The 17,019-nt window shown below is 49.4% G+C and overlaps 1 protein-coding gene across 2 annotated transcripts in view; it reads left to right on the top strand.

Annotated features, from left to right (window-relative positions):
- Window positions 1-10,673: 10,673 nt before the first annotated feature.
- CWF19L2 (CWF19 like cell cycle control factor 2) overlaps window positions 10,674-17,019 on the top strand; it is a 370,293-nt gene continuing 363,947 nt past the window's right edge. Inside the window, exons 1-2 of one of the 2 annotated variants that reach the window (XM_063951573.1) lie at window positions 10,674-10,927; window positions 15,148-15,258. In XM_063951573.1, coding sequence (XP_063807643.1) covers window positions 10,835-10,927; window positions 15,148-15,258 — 204 coding nt within the window. In that variant the 5' untranslated portion in view covers window positions 10,674-10,834. The remainder of the gene's footprint in view (window positions 10,928-15,147; window positions 15,259-17,019) is intronic. The other variant, XM_063951572.1, reaches the window with a different exon arrangement.

Below are 17,019 nucleotides of genomic sequence, written 5' to 3'. Positions count from 1 at the left end.
ATAGATGTGTATGAAAGCGGCGCAGCGGAAGACTTTCATAGGCCTCCCTGCACCGCATACTCTCTGAGCCCCGGAGCCTCCTCTGCGTGTGATGTCACAGAAGTGCCTCCCCGCCACAACCGCGCCCAGATCCACAGAGGCCCTGACTCCGCAACACAGCACCTGGGCTGCCGGCCTGAAAGCCCCAAGATGGCTAATGTAACGAATAGAGTGGGTGATATCGCGGAGGGTATGTATGGACGCTGAATCAATGTAAAAGGTGACAGTGCTGTGCAGTGCAGTCTGGGCCGGTGCTAGGGTGTTTGGTGCCCCACTGCAAACTATAAATTTGCACCCTCGCATACTTTACAAACGCACAGCGCACATAATGACCCCTGTAGTAGAGACACTTACACATGTAATGCCCCTGTACCAGAGACGCTTACACATGTAATGCCCCCTGAACCAGTGACGCTTACACATGTCACGCCCCCCCCCCTGTACCAGTGACGCTTACACAAGTAACACCCCCTGTAACAGTGACGCTTACACACGTAATGCCCCCTGTACCAGTGCCGCTTAGACACGTAACGCCCCCTGTACCAGTGACGCTTACACACGTAACGCCCCCCTGTACCAGTGACGCTTACATACGTAATGCCCCCTCTACCAGTACCGCTTACACACATAACACCCTCTGTACCAGTGCCGCTTACACACGTAACGCCCCCTGTACCAGTGACGCTTACACACATTATGCAGCAGTCACACATACACACAACCACACACAACAGACACATATATATATATGCAGCAGCTAGGAACATTACTGAATGCAGAGAGGCTCATTTACAGTTTTCTGATTTATGTAAAAATTCACGCTTGGATGTGAAAAGCTGCTCTATTTATTAATTTCCAACGCAATTGGTCAAAAATACAATTGCCCTCAGAAATAACACAACTGGGTTCAGTAGAATGGATAACATCCAATCATCTACTGATTAGATATCCCATGTGGTGAGATCTAGTACGATATCACTTTTAAGTGTTTTTATGTATCATTGAAGATACGTTAAGTTGCTTATTCTTATAGTGATCCTTTGATTATAAGTACAACCCCTGATGAAGTCCGTAGGACGAAACGCGTTGGGTTAAGACAGCAGCCTTTGTCTTGTCTTTGAGGAAGACTTCTCTGTTGTTTTGCGATTGAAATGTACTGAAATCAACATTTAATATCTGTACAAAACTTTGTCGATGGTCACTGTAAACATATTGTGACATAATGTATTCAATTGTACTTTGTTAAATAAATATAATTGATTTTATGAATATTTCAACATAAGTGAATTATGAAGTTTTATTATAAGTAAGAACTTTAGATATACCAAAGGGATCCATTAGCGCCCTGGGGAAACTTTGCAGTTTCTATTCTTAATTTAAGTACCCCTATCTAACAGGGGGTACTTTCCCCGAAGGTGCAGCTGGTCATTCTTAGCGCGATAAAGGTCTTTTTCTTCTTTCTATACATATATATATATATATAATAAGATTTTAAACCTACCGGTAAATCTTTTTCTCGTAGTCCGTAGTGGATGCTGGGACTCCGTAAGGACCATGGGGATAGACGGGCTCCGCAGGAGACATGGGCACTTTAAGAAAGACTTTGACTCTGGGTGTGCACTGGCTCCTCCCTCTATGCCCCTCCTCCAGACCTCAGTTAGAGAAACTGTGCCCAGAGGATACGGACAGTACGAGGAAAGGATTTTTGTAATCCAAGGGCAAGATTCATACCAGCCACACCAATCACACCGTATAACTTGTGATATACTACCCAGTTAACAGTATGAAAAACAACATAGCATCAGTCCAAGACCGATGAAACTATAACATAACCCTTATGTAAGCAATAACTATATACAAGTCTTGCAGAAGTAGTCCGCACTTGGGACGGGCGCCCAGCATCCTCTACGGACTACGAGAAAAAGATTTACCGGTAGGTTTAAAATCTTATTTTCTCTAACGTCCTAGAGGATGCTGGAACTCCGTAAGGACCATGGGGATTATACCAAAGCTTCCAAACGGGCGGGAGAGTGCGGATGACTCTGCAGCACCGATTGAGCAAACAGGAGGTACTCCTCAGCCAGGGTATCAAACTTATAGAACTTTGCAAAGGTGTTTGACCCCGACCAAGTAGCAGCTCAGCACAGCTGTAGTGCCGAGACCCCTCGGGCAGCCGCCCAAGAAGAGCCCACCTTCCTAGTGGAATGGGCCTTAACCGATTTTGGTAATGGCAATCCTGCCGTAGAATGCGCCTTCTGAATCGTGTTACAGATCCAGCGAGCAATAGTCTGCTGTGAAGCAGGGCCGCCAACCTTGTTGGCTGCATACAGGACAAACAGAGCCTCTGTTTTCCTAACCCTAGCCGTCCTGGCCACGTACATTTTCAAAGCCCTGACCACATCAAGGGACTCGGAATCCTCCAAGTCATGTGTAGCCACAGGCACGACAATAGGTTGGTTCATATGAAAGGATGAAACCACCTTAGGCAGGAATTGAGGACGGGTCCGCAATTCCGCTCTATCCATATGGAAAACCAGATAGGGGCTTTTATGTGATAAAGCTGTCAAATCCGAAACTCGCCTAGCCCGAAGCCAAGGCTAACAACATGACCACCTTCCAGGTGAGATATTTCAACTCCACTGTCTTAAGTGGTTCAAACCAATGTGACTTAAGGAAACTTAACACCACGTTAAGGTCCCAAGGCGCCACCGGAGGTACAAAAGGAGGCTGAATATGCAGTACTCCCAACACTTCTGTACTTCAGGTAATGAGGCCAATTCCTTTTGAAAGAAAATGGATAAAGGCCAAAATCTGAACTTTTAATGGAGCCTAATTTTAGGCCCAAATTCACTCCAGTTTGTAAGAAGTGAAGAAAACGGCCCAGGTGGAATTCTTCCGTAGGAGCATTCCTGGCCTCACACCAAGAAACCTATTTTCTCCATATTCGGTGATAATGTTTAGATGTCACGTCCTTCCTAGCCTTTATTAGCGTAGGAATGACCTCATCCGGAATACCTTTTTCCGCTAGGATACGGCGTTCAACCGCCATGCCGTCAAACGCAGCCGCGGTAAGTCTTGGAACAGACAGGGACCTTGTTGAAACAAGTCCCGCCTTAGAGGAAGATGCCACGGATCTTCTGTGAGCATTTCTTGCAGATCCGGATACCAGGTCCTTCGTGGCCAATCTGGAACAATGAGAATTGTTCTCACTCCTCTTTTTCTTATTATCCTAAACACCTTGGGTATGATAGGAAGAGGAGGAAACACATATACCGACTGGAACACCCACGGTGTCACTACGGCGTCCACAGCTACCGCCTGAGGGTCTCTTGACCTGGCGCAATACCTTTGTAGCTTTTTGTTGAGACGGGATGCCATCATGTCTATTTGGGGTAGTCCCCACCGACTTGCAATCTGCTCGAAGACTTCCTGATGAAGTCCCCACTTTCCCGGATGCAGAGCCTGTCTGCTGAGGAAGTCTGCTTCCCAGTTGTCCACTCCCGGAATGAACACTGCTGACAGAGCGCTTACATGATTCTCCGCCCAGCGAAGAACTCTGGTGGCTTCCGCCATTGCCACTCTGCTCCTTGTGCCGCCTTGGCGGTTTACATGAGCTACTGCGGTGATGTTGTCTGACTGGATCAGAACTGGTCGATTGCGAAGTAAGATCTCCGCTTGACGTAGGGCGTTGTATATGGCCCTTAGTTCCAGGATGTTGATGTGAAGACAAGTCTCTTGACTTGACCAAAGTCCTTGGAAATTTCTTCCCTGTGTGACCGCTCCCCAACCTCGGAGGCTCGCGTCCGTGGTCACCAGGATCCAGTCCTGAATGCCGAACCTGCGGCCCTCTAGAAGGTGAGCACTGTTTAGCCACCACAGGAGAGATACTCTGGCCCTGGGGGACAGGGTGATCCGCTGATGCAATTGCAGATACGACCCGGACCATGTGTCCAATAGGTCCCATTGGAAGGCCCTTGCATGGAATCTGCCGTATGGAATGGCTTCGTATGTTGCCACCATCTTTCCCAGAACTTGAGTGCAATGATGTACTGACACTTGTTTTGGTTTCAACAAGTTCATGACTAGAGTCATGAGTTCCTGCGCTTTTTCCTTCGGAAGAAAAACCCTTTTCTGGTCTGTGTCCAGAATCATGCCCAAGAAGGGCAGACGAGTTGTAGGATTCAGCTGCGACTTTGGAATATTGAGAATCCAGCCGTGTCGCTGTAACACATTCAGTGAAAGTGATACGCTGCTCAGCAACTTCTCCCGTGATCTCGCTTTTATGAGGAGATCGTCCAAGTACGGGATAATTGTGACACCCTGCTTGCGCAGGAGCACCATCATTTCCGCCATTACCTTGGTGAAAATTCTCGGGGCCGTGGAAAGCCCAAACGACAACGTCTGAAATTGAAATTGGTAATGACAATCCTGTACCGCAAATCTCAGGTACGCCTGATGAGGAGGATATATGGGGACATGCAGGTATGCATCCTTTATGTCCAGAGATACCAAAAAATCTCCCCCTTCTAGGCTGGCGATGACCGCCCTGAGCGATTCCATCTTGAACTTGAACCGTTTTAAGTAAAGGTTCAGGGATTTCAAATTTAAAATGGGTCTGACCGAACCGTCCGGTTTCGGAACCACAAAACAGAGTTGAGTAGTACCCCTGCCCTCTTTGAAGCAGGGGAACCTCTACCACCACTTGTTGCAGACACAATTTGTGAATCGCATGTAACACTATCTACCTTTCCAGGGGTTGTTTCGGTAGGGCCGATTTGAAAAACCGGCGAGGAGGCACTTCTTCAAATTCCAGCTTGTAACCCTGGGAAACAATTTCTATTGCCCATGGATCCACCTGTGAGTGGACCCAGACGTGGCTGAACAGTCGAAGACGTGCCCCCACAGGAGTTGACTCCCTCAGGGGAGCCCCAGCGTTATGCGGTGGATTTAGCAGAGGCCGGGGAGGACTTCTGTTCCTGGGAACTAGCTGTGTTGTGCAGCTTTTTCCCTCTGCCCTTACCTCTGGCAAGAAAGGACGATCCACGTGCTCTCTTGCTTTTATTGGAACGAAAGGACTGCATTTGATAATGAGGCGCTTTCTTAGATTGTGAGGGAATATATGACAAAAAAAAGAGATCTGAGAGGCCCTCTCCGAACAATTCCTCACCCTTGTAAGGCAACAACTCCATATGCCTCTTTTAGTCGGCATCACCTGTCCATTGCATGTTCCACAGGACACGTCTAGCAGAAATCGACATAGCGTTGACTCTAGAACCCAGTAGACTAACGTCTCTTTGGGCATGTCTTATATATATATATATATATATATATATATATGACAACATCTTTTACATATAAATATATATATATATATATATATATTATATATATATATATATATATATACATACATACATACTAGGGACAATAACATGGTATCCTTATCCAGGGTTTCAATCTCCGTTGATAAGGTATCTGTCTACGCTGCTACAGCGCTATAAACCCATGCCGACACAATCGCCGGTCTGAGTAGTGTACCAGAATGTGTGTAAATGGACTTCAAAGTACTTTTACTGCATGCTATCTGCAGGATCCCTGAGGATAGCTGTAAAGTCAGCGCTACCTTTTTGGGTAAATGTGTCAATGCCTTGTACACCCTAGGGAAAGTTTCCCATCGTATCCTGGACCCATTAGGGAAAGGATACTCCCTGAGAATTCTTTTTGGGAAGCTGCAGCTTCTTGTCTGGAGATTCCCGCTCTTTTTCTTCATGAGAGGAGGGAAATTTATCTCAGCTTTCTTCCCCTTAAACATGTGTACCCTCGTGTCAGGGACAGATGAGTCCATACCTCCCAACTGTCCCAATTTTCACGGGACAGTCCCGTTTTTTTGGGACTGTCCCGCTGTCCCACCCGCGGCCGCAGTGTCCCGCGGTGTGGAAGGGGAAGCTCCTGTCATCGCTGCTCTGGTGAATAGACGCTGTGCGCATGCGCACAGCGTCTATTCAGTGAAGACAGGGAGAGGGGGCATGCCAGCGGCTCACAGAGCGCTGGTCATGCCCCCTTTAGTGATGAAAAACGGGGGCGTGACTCGCGATAGCGGCAGTGCCACAAGACCACGCCCCCTTTTGGTTAGACCACGCCCCCTTTTCGAGCGCACGCAGGAGTCCCTCTTTGAGCCCACAGAATGTTGGGAGGTATGTGAGTCATCAGTGATATGCAAAACATCTTTTATTACAATAATCATACTTTTCTGCCAGTTTTGGCTGTAGTTTGCATTATTGTAGTCGACACTGGAGTCAGACTCCATGTCGATATCAGTGTCTATTATTTTGGATAGTGAGCGTTGTGCGACTCTGAAGGTCTCTATGACATAGGGACAGACATGGGTAGATTCCCTGTCTGTTCTCTAATCTTTCGTGTATTAAATTCATCTTAGCACTTAATTTCACATATCCAATCAGGCGACGGCGTTGTCGACGGATACACCACACACACATTTGCTCCATCTCCTCCTTAGGAGAGCCTTTTACCTCAGACATGTTGACACACACGTACCGACACACCTCACACTCAGGGAATGCTCTTCTGCAGACAGTTCCCCCACAAGGCCCTTTGGAGAGACAGAGAGAGAGTATGCCAGCACACACCCCAGCGCAATATGACCCAGGAAAAACACAGCAATTTAATGTTTACCCCGTAGCGCTGTTATTATTATCTGCGCCGAATTATGTGCCCCCCCTCTTCTTTAAAACCCTCTCTTCTACCGTGGTATAAGCAGGGGAGAGTCCGGGGAGCTTCCTCTCAGCGGTGCTGTGGAGAAAAACATGGCGCTTATGAGTGCTGAGGGAGAAGCCCCGCCCCCTCGGCGGCGGGCTTCAGTCACGCTAAAAGTGTAAAATTGGCGGGGGTTCATGCATATATACAGTGTCCAGCTGTATATATGCTCTCTTTTGCCAAATAAGAGGTTTATATTGCTGCCCAGGGCGCCCCCCCTGCGCTCTGCACCCTTACAGTGACTGCCGTTTGTGAGGTGTATGGGAGCAATGGCGCACAGCTGTAGTGCTGTGCGTTACCTCAGTGAAGATCAATGAAGTCTTCTGCCGCCTCTGAAGATCTTTTCCTCTCATACTCACCCGGCTTCTATCTTCCGGCTCTGTGAGGAGGACGGCGGCGCGGCTCCGGGACGAACTCCAGGGTGAGACCTGTGTTCTGACTTCCTCTGGAGCTAATGGTGTCCAGTAGCCTAAGAAACAGAGCCCTGAAACTCAGAGAAGTGGGTCTGTTTCTCTCTCCTCAGTCCCTCGATGCAGGGAGTCTGTTGCCAGCAGGCTCCCTGAAAATAAAAAACCTAACAAAAATGTTTTCTTACAGGAAACTCAGGAGAGCTCCCTTAAATGCACCCAGTCTCCTCTGGGCACAGTATCAAACTGAGGTCTGGAGGAGGGGCATAGAGGGAGGAGCCAGTGCACACCCAGAGTCAAAGTCTTTCTTAAAGTGCCCATGTCTCCTGCGGAGCCCATCTATCCCCATGGTCCTTACGGAGTCCCAGCATCCTCTAGGACGTTAGAGAAATATATATATACAAACACACACACATACATTACACACAGTCACACATATATACAGTATACACAGACACTGTATATACAGACACACACTCACTCTCTTTCCAGACACTTATCTAATGAAGTCTGGCTGGCCGAAGCTGTAGTTTATTGCGTACATCTTCTTCCCTGTAATGCGGCGCATTGGGACACCGGTGCGAACAATAGTGACTGCCTGCTGTGCGAGTCTCTGGGAGAGCCACTGCCAAAGATAGGACAGCAGCTTCGCTGATTCCAGGAGAAGCATTACCAGCCCCTCCCCCACTCACAGTACCCCTGGGCTCCATCCGCTGCACCCCCACACCCCCCCTCACCCACCCGCAGCGACCCCACACATCCCGCCCCTCCCCCACCCGGGGCAACCTTGCAACTGCTCCTCCCCCACCCGCAGCGGCTCCAGACCACCACCCGCGACACCCACGCACCCTCCCCCACCTGCGGCACCATTGCAACCGCCCCTCCCGTGGCACCCCAGGATCCCATCTGCCTCTTCCCCTACTCCCCCAACCAAAGTACCTACTAGGTGATTCACCAGGCTCTGCATGCGCTGTTCACGCCGTTGCAAGGGGCTTCCACCCCTTAACCATTGCACGCCCTTTGTCCGTGCAATATTTAACCACTCACACAATTATGATTGGATGTAATCAGGGCCGAAACTAGGATTGCTGTCACCCGGGGCAAGACAGTAAATTTGCGCCCCCCCCCAAAAAAAAAAAAAAAAAAACCAATGAAATAAATAAAAAACAAATTAAATTAAATAAAATATTAAAATAAAAAAAGACAATTATAATTAAAATACAATTAAAATATATAATCCCACACGTTACACCGCAGAGGAGATACTTATGCACATTACAGCACAGAGGAGCCGTGTATACACATTACATATAGGGGGCACACTGACACACACACACACAGACCAGGAGCACACTGACACAAAAACAGATTGTATATGAACATATTGACACACACACACACACACACACACACACACACACACACACACACACACACACACACACACACACACGGTATAGGGACCAGATGCACACTGACAAACACACACACACACACACACACACACTGTATACGGAACAGATGCACACTGACAAACACACACTGTATACGGAACAGATGCACACTGACACACACACACACTGTATACGGAACAGATGCACACTGACACACACACACACACACACACACACACACACACTGTATACACGGACCAGATGCACACTGACACACACACACACACACACACACACACACACACTGTATAGGGACCAGATGCACACTGACAAACAGACACACACACACACACTGTATACGGAACAGATGCACACTGACACACACATACTGTATACGGAACAGATGCCACTGACAAACACACACACACACACACTGTATACACGGAACAGATGCACACTGACACACACACACACTTTATACACGGACCAGATGCACACTGACACACACACACTGTATACACGGACCAGATGCACACTGACACACACACACACACACACACACTGTATAGGGACCAGATGCTCACTGACACACACACACACACACACACACACACTGTATAGGGACCAGATGCACACTGACACACACACACACACACACACACACACACACACACACACACACACGTTGTAGAGGGGGAGCTGTCTGGCAGAGAAACATACCTCATAAATCTCTGTCACAGGTCGGCTCCAGTTCTCCCTCGTTCAAAGTCCGCGCTGCTGCACTGTGTCCCTCCCCCTGTTCCCAGGCATGGGGGAGGGCTGTGTGCACTGTTCAGGGCTGCCGGAGACTGCTGTGGACGTTCCCCTGTCAGAGGAGCCTGCAGTGCTGCAGCGTGAGTGACAGTGACTCATTCACTGTCATTGACTGCAGCCAGCATGCCCTCATCAGTCCCGCGCGGCATTGTTCAAACCTGCTAGCCGCTGCCAGACTCTTCGTCCTCTCTCCCTCTCCTCCCTCAATGCGTGATGCGTGTGACAGCATCGCGCACAGTGCCCGCTGCCCTCAAAGAATTTTGGCTGTGGAAACAGACTCCCTAGCGCCCCCCTCGCTCCAGCGCCCGGGGCGCGTGACCCCCTAGCCCCCCCCTAGTTTCGGCCCTGATGTAATACTCCATATAATAAAAATATTGCACGCCACAAGGGTGTGCAAGGGTTAAGGCGGTGTAGCCCCTTATGACGGTGTGAAGAGCGCCCGTAGGGCGCGATGAATCACCTAGTAGGATATAATTAGTGTTGGATGTGGATCATTGTGTTGACCTGAAAAAGTCAGTGTCTAGTTAAACCCCAAATGGTCGACATGGTAAAAAGTTGACACAGGAAAGGGTCAACACGCACTACTTTTTTTTTTTTTTTAATTCGATGTTGTTTTCTCCTTAAAAGGACTGAGAACAATTAGTGCACCGCATCCTCTTGCTGCATGTTCCTATTCTCAATCGTAGTCAACGTGGCTGGTAAAGTATGAAAAAGTTGAAAATGATTATTTAAAAAAAATAAAAAAAAATCGTGTCACCCTTTTCCTGTGCCGACCATTGCCCTGACGGTTGATGCTAGATCCAAGTAGCCTAAGGGACCTTTTCCGTCAGGGGGAGGAGCCACAGACATGCCCCCCTGTGTGCCCAATTGCCCCAGCGTCTCCCTTACATGCCCCACCACCAGCAGCCTGCACTCCCACATGCCCATCAGCTTCGTTCTGAGTCTGACTGTCAGCCTGTGCCGCCAGCAAGCAGCTGCTGCAGCGGAGATAGTTTGTATCATACTTGCCTACCTGACCCTCTCCATGAGGGAGAAAATGCTCTGTTCCTGGACTTTCCTGGTAATGTATGATTGCCATCACCTGTGGTGAAACCACCTTTCTTATCAATTAACTAGCTCACCACAGGTGATGGCAATCATACATTACCAGGAAAGTCCAGGAACAGAGCATTTTCTCCCTCATGGAGAGGGTCAGGTAGGCAAGTATGGTTTGTATGCAATTTATTTGAAAGCGGTCACATGGTATGATCACATGATCTGACTACTCCTGATGACGTCAGTTGTACGTTTACTGAAGGGGATCCATCTACTACTGTATCGGTTCGGGCCAGGACGGTTTGCGACAGCCAGAAAGCTGATGTTTAACGCTTTGCGACCATATGTGTCTCGCTGTACGGCAGCAGAGTGATGGCAGCGTACGGGAGCAGTTTTGAAACTGTGCGGAGTATCGAGGAGAGGAAAGAGAGTAAGAGGAGAGCCCGGGAGCAGCTGCTGAGCCAGGTACTGCCGCTACTGATGTATCTCTATCCGAAGCACTGGCTGACTTTCATCCCTAGCCACCTCTGCCAGACCCCCTGTCACTGCTCAGCGCTGCCAGCCATGCCAGTGCTCTGCCCTCTACTCAGCAGTGCCACCCTTACCGGTGCCCCCTCTACTACTCGGCAGTGCCACCCTCACCAGTGCCCAGTCTACTACTCAGCAGTGCCACCCTTACCAGAGCCCTGTCCACTACTCAGCAGTGCCACCCTTACCGGTGCCCCCTCTTCTACTCAGCAGTGCCACCCTCACCAGGGCCCAGTCTACTACTCAGCAGTGCCACCCTTACCAGAGCCCTGTCTACTACTCAGCAGTGCCACCCTTACCAGTGCCCCTTGTTTTACTCGGCAGTGCCACCCTTACCAGTGCCCTGTCCACTACTCAGCAGTGCCAGCCTTACCAGTGCCCTGTCTACTATCCAGCAGTGCCACCCTTACCAGTGCCCTGTCTACCCTTACCAGTGCCCCCTCTTCTACTCAGCAGTGTCACCCTTACTGGTGCCCCCTCTTCTACTCAGCAGTGTCACCCTCACCAGTGCCCTGTCTACTGCTCAGCAGTGCCACCCTCACCAGGGCCCTGTCTACTGCTCAGCAGTGCCACCCTCACCAGGGCCCTGTCTACTGCTCAGCAGTGCCACCCTCACCAGGGCCCTGTCTACTGCTCAGCAGTGCCACCCTTACCAGAGCCCTGTCTACTACTCAGCAGTGCCACCCTTACCAGTGCCCTGTCCACTAAGCAGTGCCAGCCTTACCAGTGCCCTGTCTACTATCCAGCAGTACTACCCTTACCAGTGCCCTGTCTACCCTTACCAGTGCAATGTCTTCTACTTAGCAGTGCCACCCTTACCAGTGCCCCCTCTTCTACTCAGCAGTGTCACCCTTACCAGTGCCCCCTCTACTACTCAGCAGTGTCACCCTTACCAGTGCACTGTCCACTACACAGCAGTGCCACCCTTACCAGTGCAATGTCTTTTTCTCAGCAGTGTAACCCTTACCAGTGCCCCCTCTTCTATTCAGCAGTGCCACCCTTACCAGTGCCCTGTCCACTACTCAGCAGTGCCACCCTTACCAGTGCCATGTCCACTACTCAGCAGTGCCACCCTTACCAGTGCAATGTCTTCTACTTAGCAGTGCCACCCTTACCAGTGTCCTGCCTTCTCAGCAGGGCCACCCTTACCAGTGTCCTGTCTACTACCCAGCAGTGTCACCTTTACCAGTGCCCTGTCTTCTACTCAGCAGTGCCACCCTTACCAGTGCCCTGTCTGCTACTCAGCAGTGTCACCCTTACTTGGGCCCTGTCTACTACTCAGCAGTGTCACCCTTACCAGGGCCCTGTCTTCTACTTAGCAGTGTCACCCTTACCAGTGCCCTGTCTACTACTCAGCAGTGCCCTGTCTACTACTTAGCAGTGCCACCCTTACCAGTGCCATGTCTACTACTCAGCAGTGCCACCCTTACCAGTGCACCCTCTTCTACTCCGTGTCACCCCTACCAGTGCCCTGTCTACTACTCAGCAGTGCCACCCTTACCAGTGCAAAGTCTTCTACTTAGCAGTGCCACCCTTACCAGTGCCCTGTCTACTACTCAGCAGTGCTACCCTTACCAGTGCAATGTCTTCTACTTAGCAGTGTCATCCTTACCAGTGCCTGTCTAATACTCTGCAGTATCACCCTTACCAGTGCCCTGTCTACTACTCAGCAGTGCCACCCTTACCAGTGCCCTGTCTACTACTCAGCAGTGCCACCCTTACCAGTGCCCTGTCTACTACTCAGCAGTGCTACCCTTACCAGTGCAGTTCTTCTACTTAGCAGTGTCATCCTTACCAGTGCCTGTCTAATACTCTGCAGTATCACCCTTACCAGTGCCCTGTCTACTACTCAGCAGTGCCACCCTTACCAGTGCCCTGTCTACTACTCAGCAGTGCCACCCTTACCAGTGCCCCTCTCTCTCTCTCTATTCTGAAAAAGGGGGACGCTGTCTGCCGTAATGTGTAAAAAGGGGGACGCAGTCTGCCGTAATGTGTAAAAAGGGGGACGCAGTCTGCCGTAATGTGTAAAAAGGAGGACGCTGTCTGCCGTAGTGTGTAAAAAAGGGGGCGCTGTCTGCCGTAGTGTGTAAAATGGGGACGCTGTCTGCCGTAATGTGTAAAAGGGGAACGCTGTCTGCCGTAATGTGTAAAAAGAGGACGCGGTCTGCCGTAATGTGTAAAAAGGGGGACTGTCTGCTGTAATGTGTAAAAGGGGCTCTACCTGGTGTAGTGGCGCTACTGTGCAGCATAATTTGAATAATGGAGACTACTGTGCACCGTAGTATGAATTGGTATTATTTTGTGGCCACGCCCCTTCCCCGTGAAGCCACGCCCCTCTCTTGCATGGGGGGAGGGCAATGCCGTTTCTTGCACACAGCAGGGTACACACACGCATACACATAATTATTATTATTTTTTATGTACAGGGGATATAATGTGTACCTGCCCAGGATCTCTATACTGGGGGTAGTCAGCAACGTTACATACAGTATGTGCCGGCCCCAGACAGTGATCTTGGTTTGTGCAGTTGTCACACAGCATAGTGCTGACTGAGCGGCGCGCTGTCAGGCAAGGAAGGACGACGGACGTATTAGAAGGCGCCTTGGGAACATGCTGGCGGTGACTTACAGGGGAGGCGGGCAATGGGGAACGATTGTGTCCTGCAGGATGCGCTGTGAGTCACTCGTCCTGTGTGCGCCTCAGCCAATAGCATTTCAGTATTGGCTGAGGCACACGCAGGACTGATTCACAGCGTGTCCTGCAGGACCCCAGCATATTTAAAAAGTGAGTCCCTTGTGCACTGTAGCGCGTAAAAATGCGCTATAACGTTTATTTTGCGAACACTAATGATGGCCTGGAGCCAGGAGGAAGGGAAAGTGAAGAAAGAGAGGATATGTGTGGACTGTACAGAGGGAATGTGACTGGATAGGAAAGCTTATGAAGGTTATGTGGGCTGTTCTTGAATTTGATACGCTTTCCTGATGAGGTTAGTTTTCAGGGAATGCTTGAAGGTTTGGACACTATGGGAGAGTCTTATTGTGCATGGGAGGGCATTCCACAGAGTGGGTGCAGTCCGAAGAAAGTCATGAATGTGAGCAAGGAATGAGTGTGGATGAGAGACAAAGGGGGGCCATTCCGACCTGATCGCACGCTAGGATTTTTCGCTGCGCCACGATCAGGTCAGAACTGTGCATGCGTATGCACCGCAATGCGCAGGCGCGCCGTGTGGGGACAAAGCGGATCGTTGCTGAGCGATGGGTTTTACGAAGAATCCATTCGCACAGCCGAGCGCAAGGAGATTGACAGGAAGAAGGCGTTTGTGGGTGGCAACTGACTGTTTTCTGGGAGTGGTTGGAAAAATGAAGGCGTGTCCAGGCGTTTGCAGGGCGTGTGTCTAACGTCAATTTCGGGCAAGAACAGGCTGAAGTGATCGCAGCGACTGAGTAAGTTCTGAGCTACTCAGAAACTGTACAAAACTTTTTTTGTACCGCTCGGCTGCACATGCGATCGCACACTTACAAAGCAAAAATACACTCCCCTGTAGGCGGCGACTATCTGTTTGCAGCGCTGCAAAATATAGCTAGCGAGCGATCAACTCGGAATGACCCCTATAAATCTTTTGAAGAGCGAAGAGATGTACATTGGTGTAGTTTGGTTAATGGCCTTGTATGTGAGTAAAAGTTTTGTATATTGAAGACGTTAGAATACAGGTAACCAATGGAGGGACTGACAGAGTGGATCTGCAGACGATGAACGTCTAGCGAGAAAGATTAGCCTCGCAGCTGCATTTTAGAATGGATTGTAATGGTGAGAGTCTCTTTTTGGTAAGACCGGTCAGGAGACTATTGAAATAATCAATGTGGGAGATAATGAGAGCATGGATTGGAGTTTTTGCAGTGTCTTTTGTAAGATATGGCCGTATCTTGGATATGTTTTTTAGATACATGTAACATGACTTTGAGACAGATTGAATGTGGGGAACAAAGGACAGATCAGAGTCAAGGATGACACCTAGACAGCGAGCTTGTGGGGTAGGGTTGATTGTCGAGTTCTCAACAGTGATAGAAATATCAGGTTGGTTGGTGGAAATACAATTGATTCTGTTTTGGAACTATTAAGTTTGAGGAAAGATGTTAACTTTGCTTTCTTTATTACAGGCTAAAGAAGAGTATGAAAAAGAAGAAAAGAGAAAAGAGCAGAGACGGTTGCGTGGTGAAGACACGTGGATGCTGAATGATGTCAGTCAGCGACTTGAGCAGATACAGCAGGTAAGGTATTTATTAATATGCTTTCATTTTGCTTTAGAAGATTGGTCACACAAGCTTGTATACTGTTTGGCACTAGCTTGGTATATATTGCAGGTGACTGGGGATATGCAACATTTTCAAACTGATAATGTTGATGCGTTTTGTGAGTAAATTTAAACTGAAACGCGTGAGTGACGCTACTTTGGACCGATCTTTACAAAATCATATTTCTCTGACGTCCTAAGTGGATGCTGGGGACTCCGTCAGGACCATGGGGAATAGCGGCTCCGCAGGAGACAGGGCACAAAAGTAAAAGCTTTAGGATCAGGTGGTGTGCACTGGCTCCTCCCCCTATGACCCTCCTCCAAGCCTCAGTTAGATCTTTGTGCCCGGCCGAGAAGGGTGCAATCTAGGTGGCTCTCCTAAAGAGCTGCTTAGAGTAAAAGTTTTGTTAGGTTTTTTATTTTCAGTGAGTCCTGCTGGCAACAGGCTCACTGCATCGAGGGACTTAGGGGAGAAGGAGTGAACTCACCTGCGTGCAGGATGGATTGGCTTCTTAGGCTACTGGACACTAGCTCCAGAGGGACGATCACAGGTACAGCCTGGATGGGTCACCGGAGCCGCGCCGCCGACCCCCTTGCAGATGCTGAAGAGAGAAGAGGTCCAGAAATCGGCGGCTGAAGACTTCCCAGTCTTCTTAAGGTAGCGCACAGCACTGCAGCTGTGCGCCATTGCTCTCAGCACACTTCACACCAACGGTCACTGAGGGTGCAGGGCGCTGGGGGGGGGCGCCCTGGGCAGCAATGAAAGTACCTATGCTGGCAAAATATACATCACATATAGCCTCTGGGGCTATATGGATGTATTTAACCCCTGCCAGGTTGTCAGAAAAACGGGAGAAGAAGCACGCCGAAAAGGGGGCGGGGCCTATTCTCCTCAGCACACAGCGCCATTTTCCCTCACAGAACTGCTGGTGGGAAGGCTCCCAGGCTCTCCCCTGCACTGCACTACAGAAACAGGGTTAAAACAGAGAGGGGGGGCATTTTTGTGGCGATATTATTACATATTAAGATGCTATAAGGGAAAACACTTATATAAGGTTGTCCCTGTAAAATTATAGCATTTTGGTGTGTGCTGGCAAACTCTCCCTCTGTCTCCCCAAAGGGCTAGTGGGGTCCTGTCCTCTATCAGAGCATTCCCTGTGTGTGTGCTGTGTGTCGGTACGTGTGTGTCGACATGTATGAGGACGATGTTGGTGAGGAGGCGGAGCAATTGCCTGTAATGGTGATGTCACTCTCTAGGGAGTCGACACCGGAATGGATGGCTTATTTAGGGAATTACGTGATAATGTCAACACGCTGCAAGGTCGGTTGACGACATGAGACGGCCGGCAAACCAATTAGTACCTGTCCAGGCGTCTCAAACACCGTCAGGGGCTTTAAAACGCCCATTACCTCAGTCGGTCGACACAGACACGGACACTGACTCCAGTGTCGACGGTGAAGAAACAAACGTATTTTCCATTAGGGCCACACGTTACATGTTAAGGGCAATGAAGGAGGTGTTACATATTTCTGATACTACAAGTACCACAAAAAAGGGTATTATGTGGGGTGTGAAAAAACTACTTGTAGTTTTTCCTGAATCAGATAAATTAAATGAAGTGTGTGATGATGCGTGGGTTTCCCCCGATAGAAAATTATTGGCGTTATACCCTTTTCCGCCAGAAGTTAGGGCGCGTTGGGAAACACCCCCTAGGGTGGATAAGGCGCTCACACGCTT

This window comes from Pseudophryne corroboree, chromosome 2 (genome assembly GCF_028390025.1).
Source record: "Pseudophryne corroboree isolate aPseCor3 chromosome 2, aPseCor3.hap2, whole genome shotgun sequence".
Lineage (NCBI taxonomy): Eukaryota > Metazoa > Chordata > Amphibia > Anura > Myobatrachidae > Pseudophryne > Pseudophryne corroboree.
Note: the sequence above shows the minus strand (reverse complement) of the source record. Positions and strands in the feature narration are given on the sequence as shown.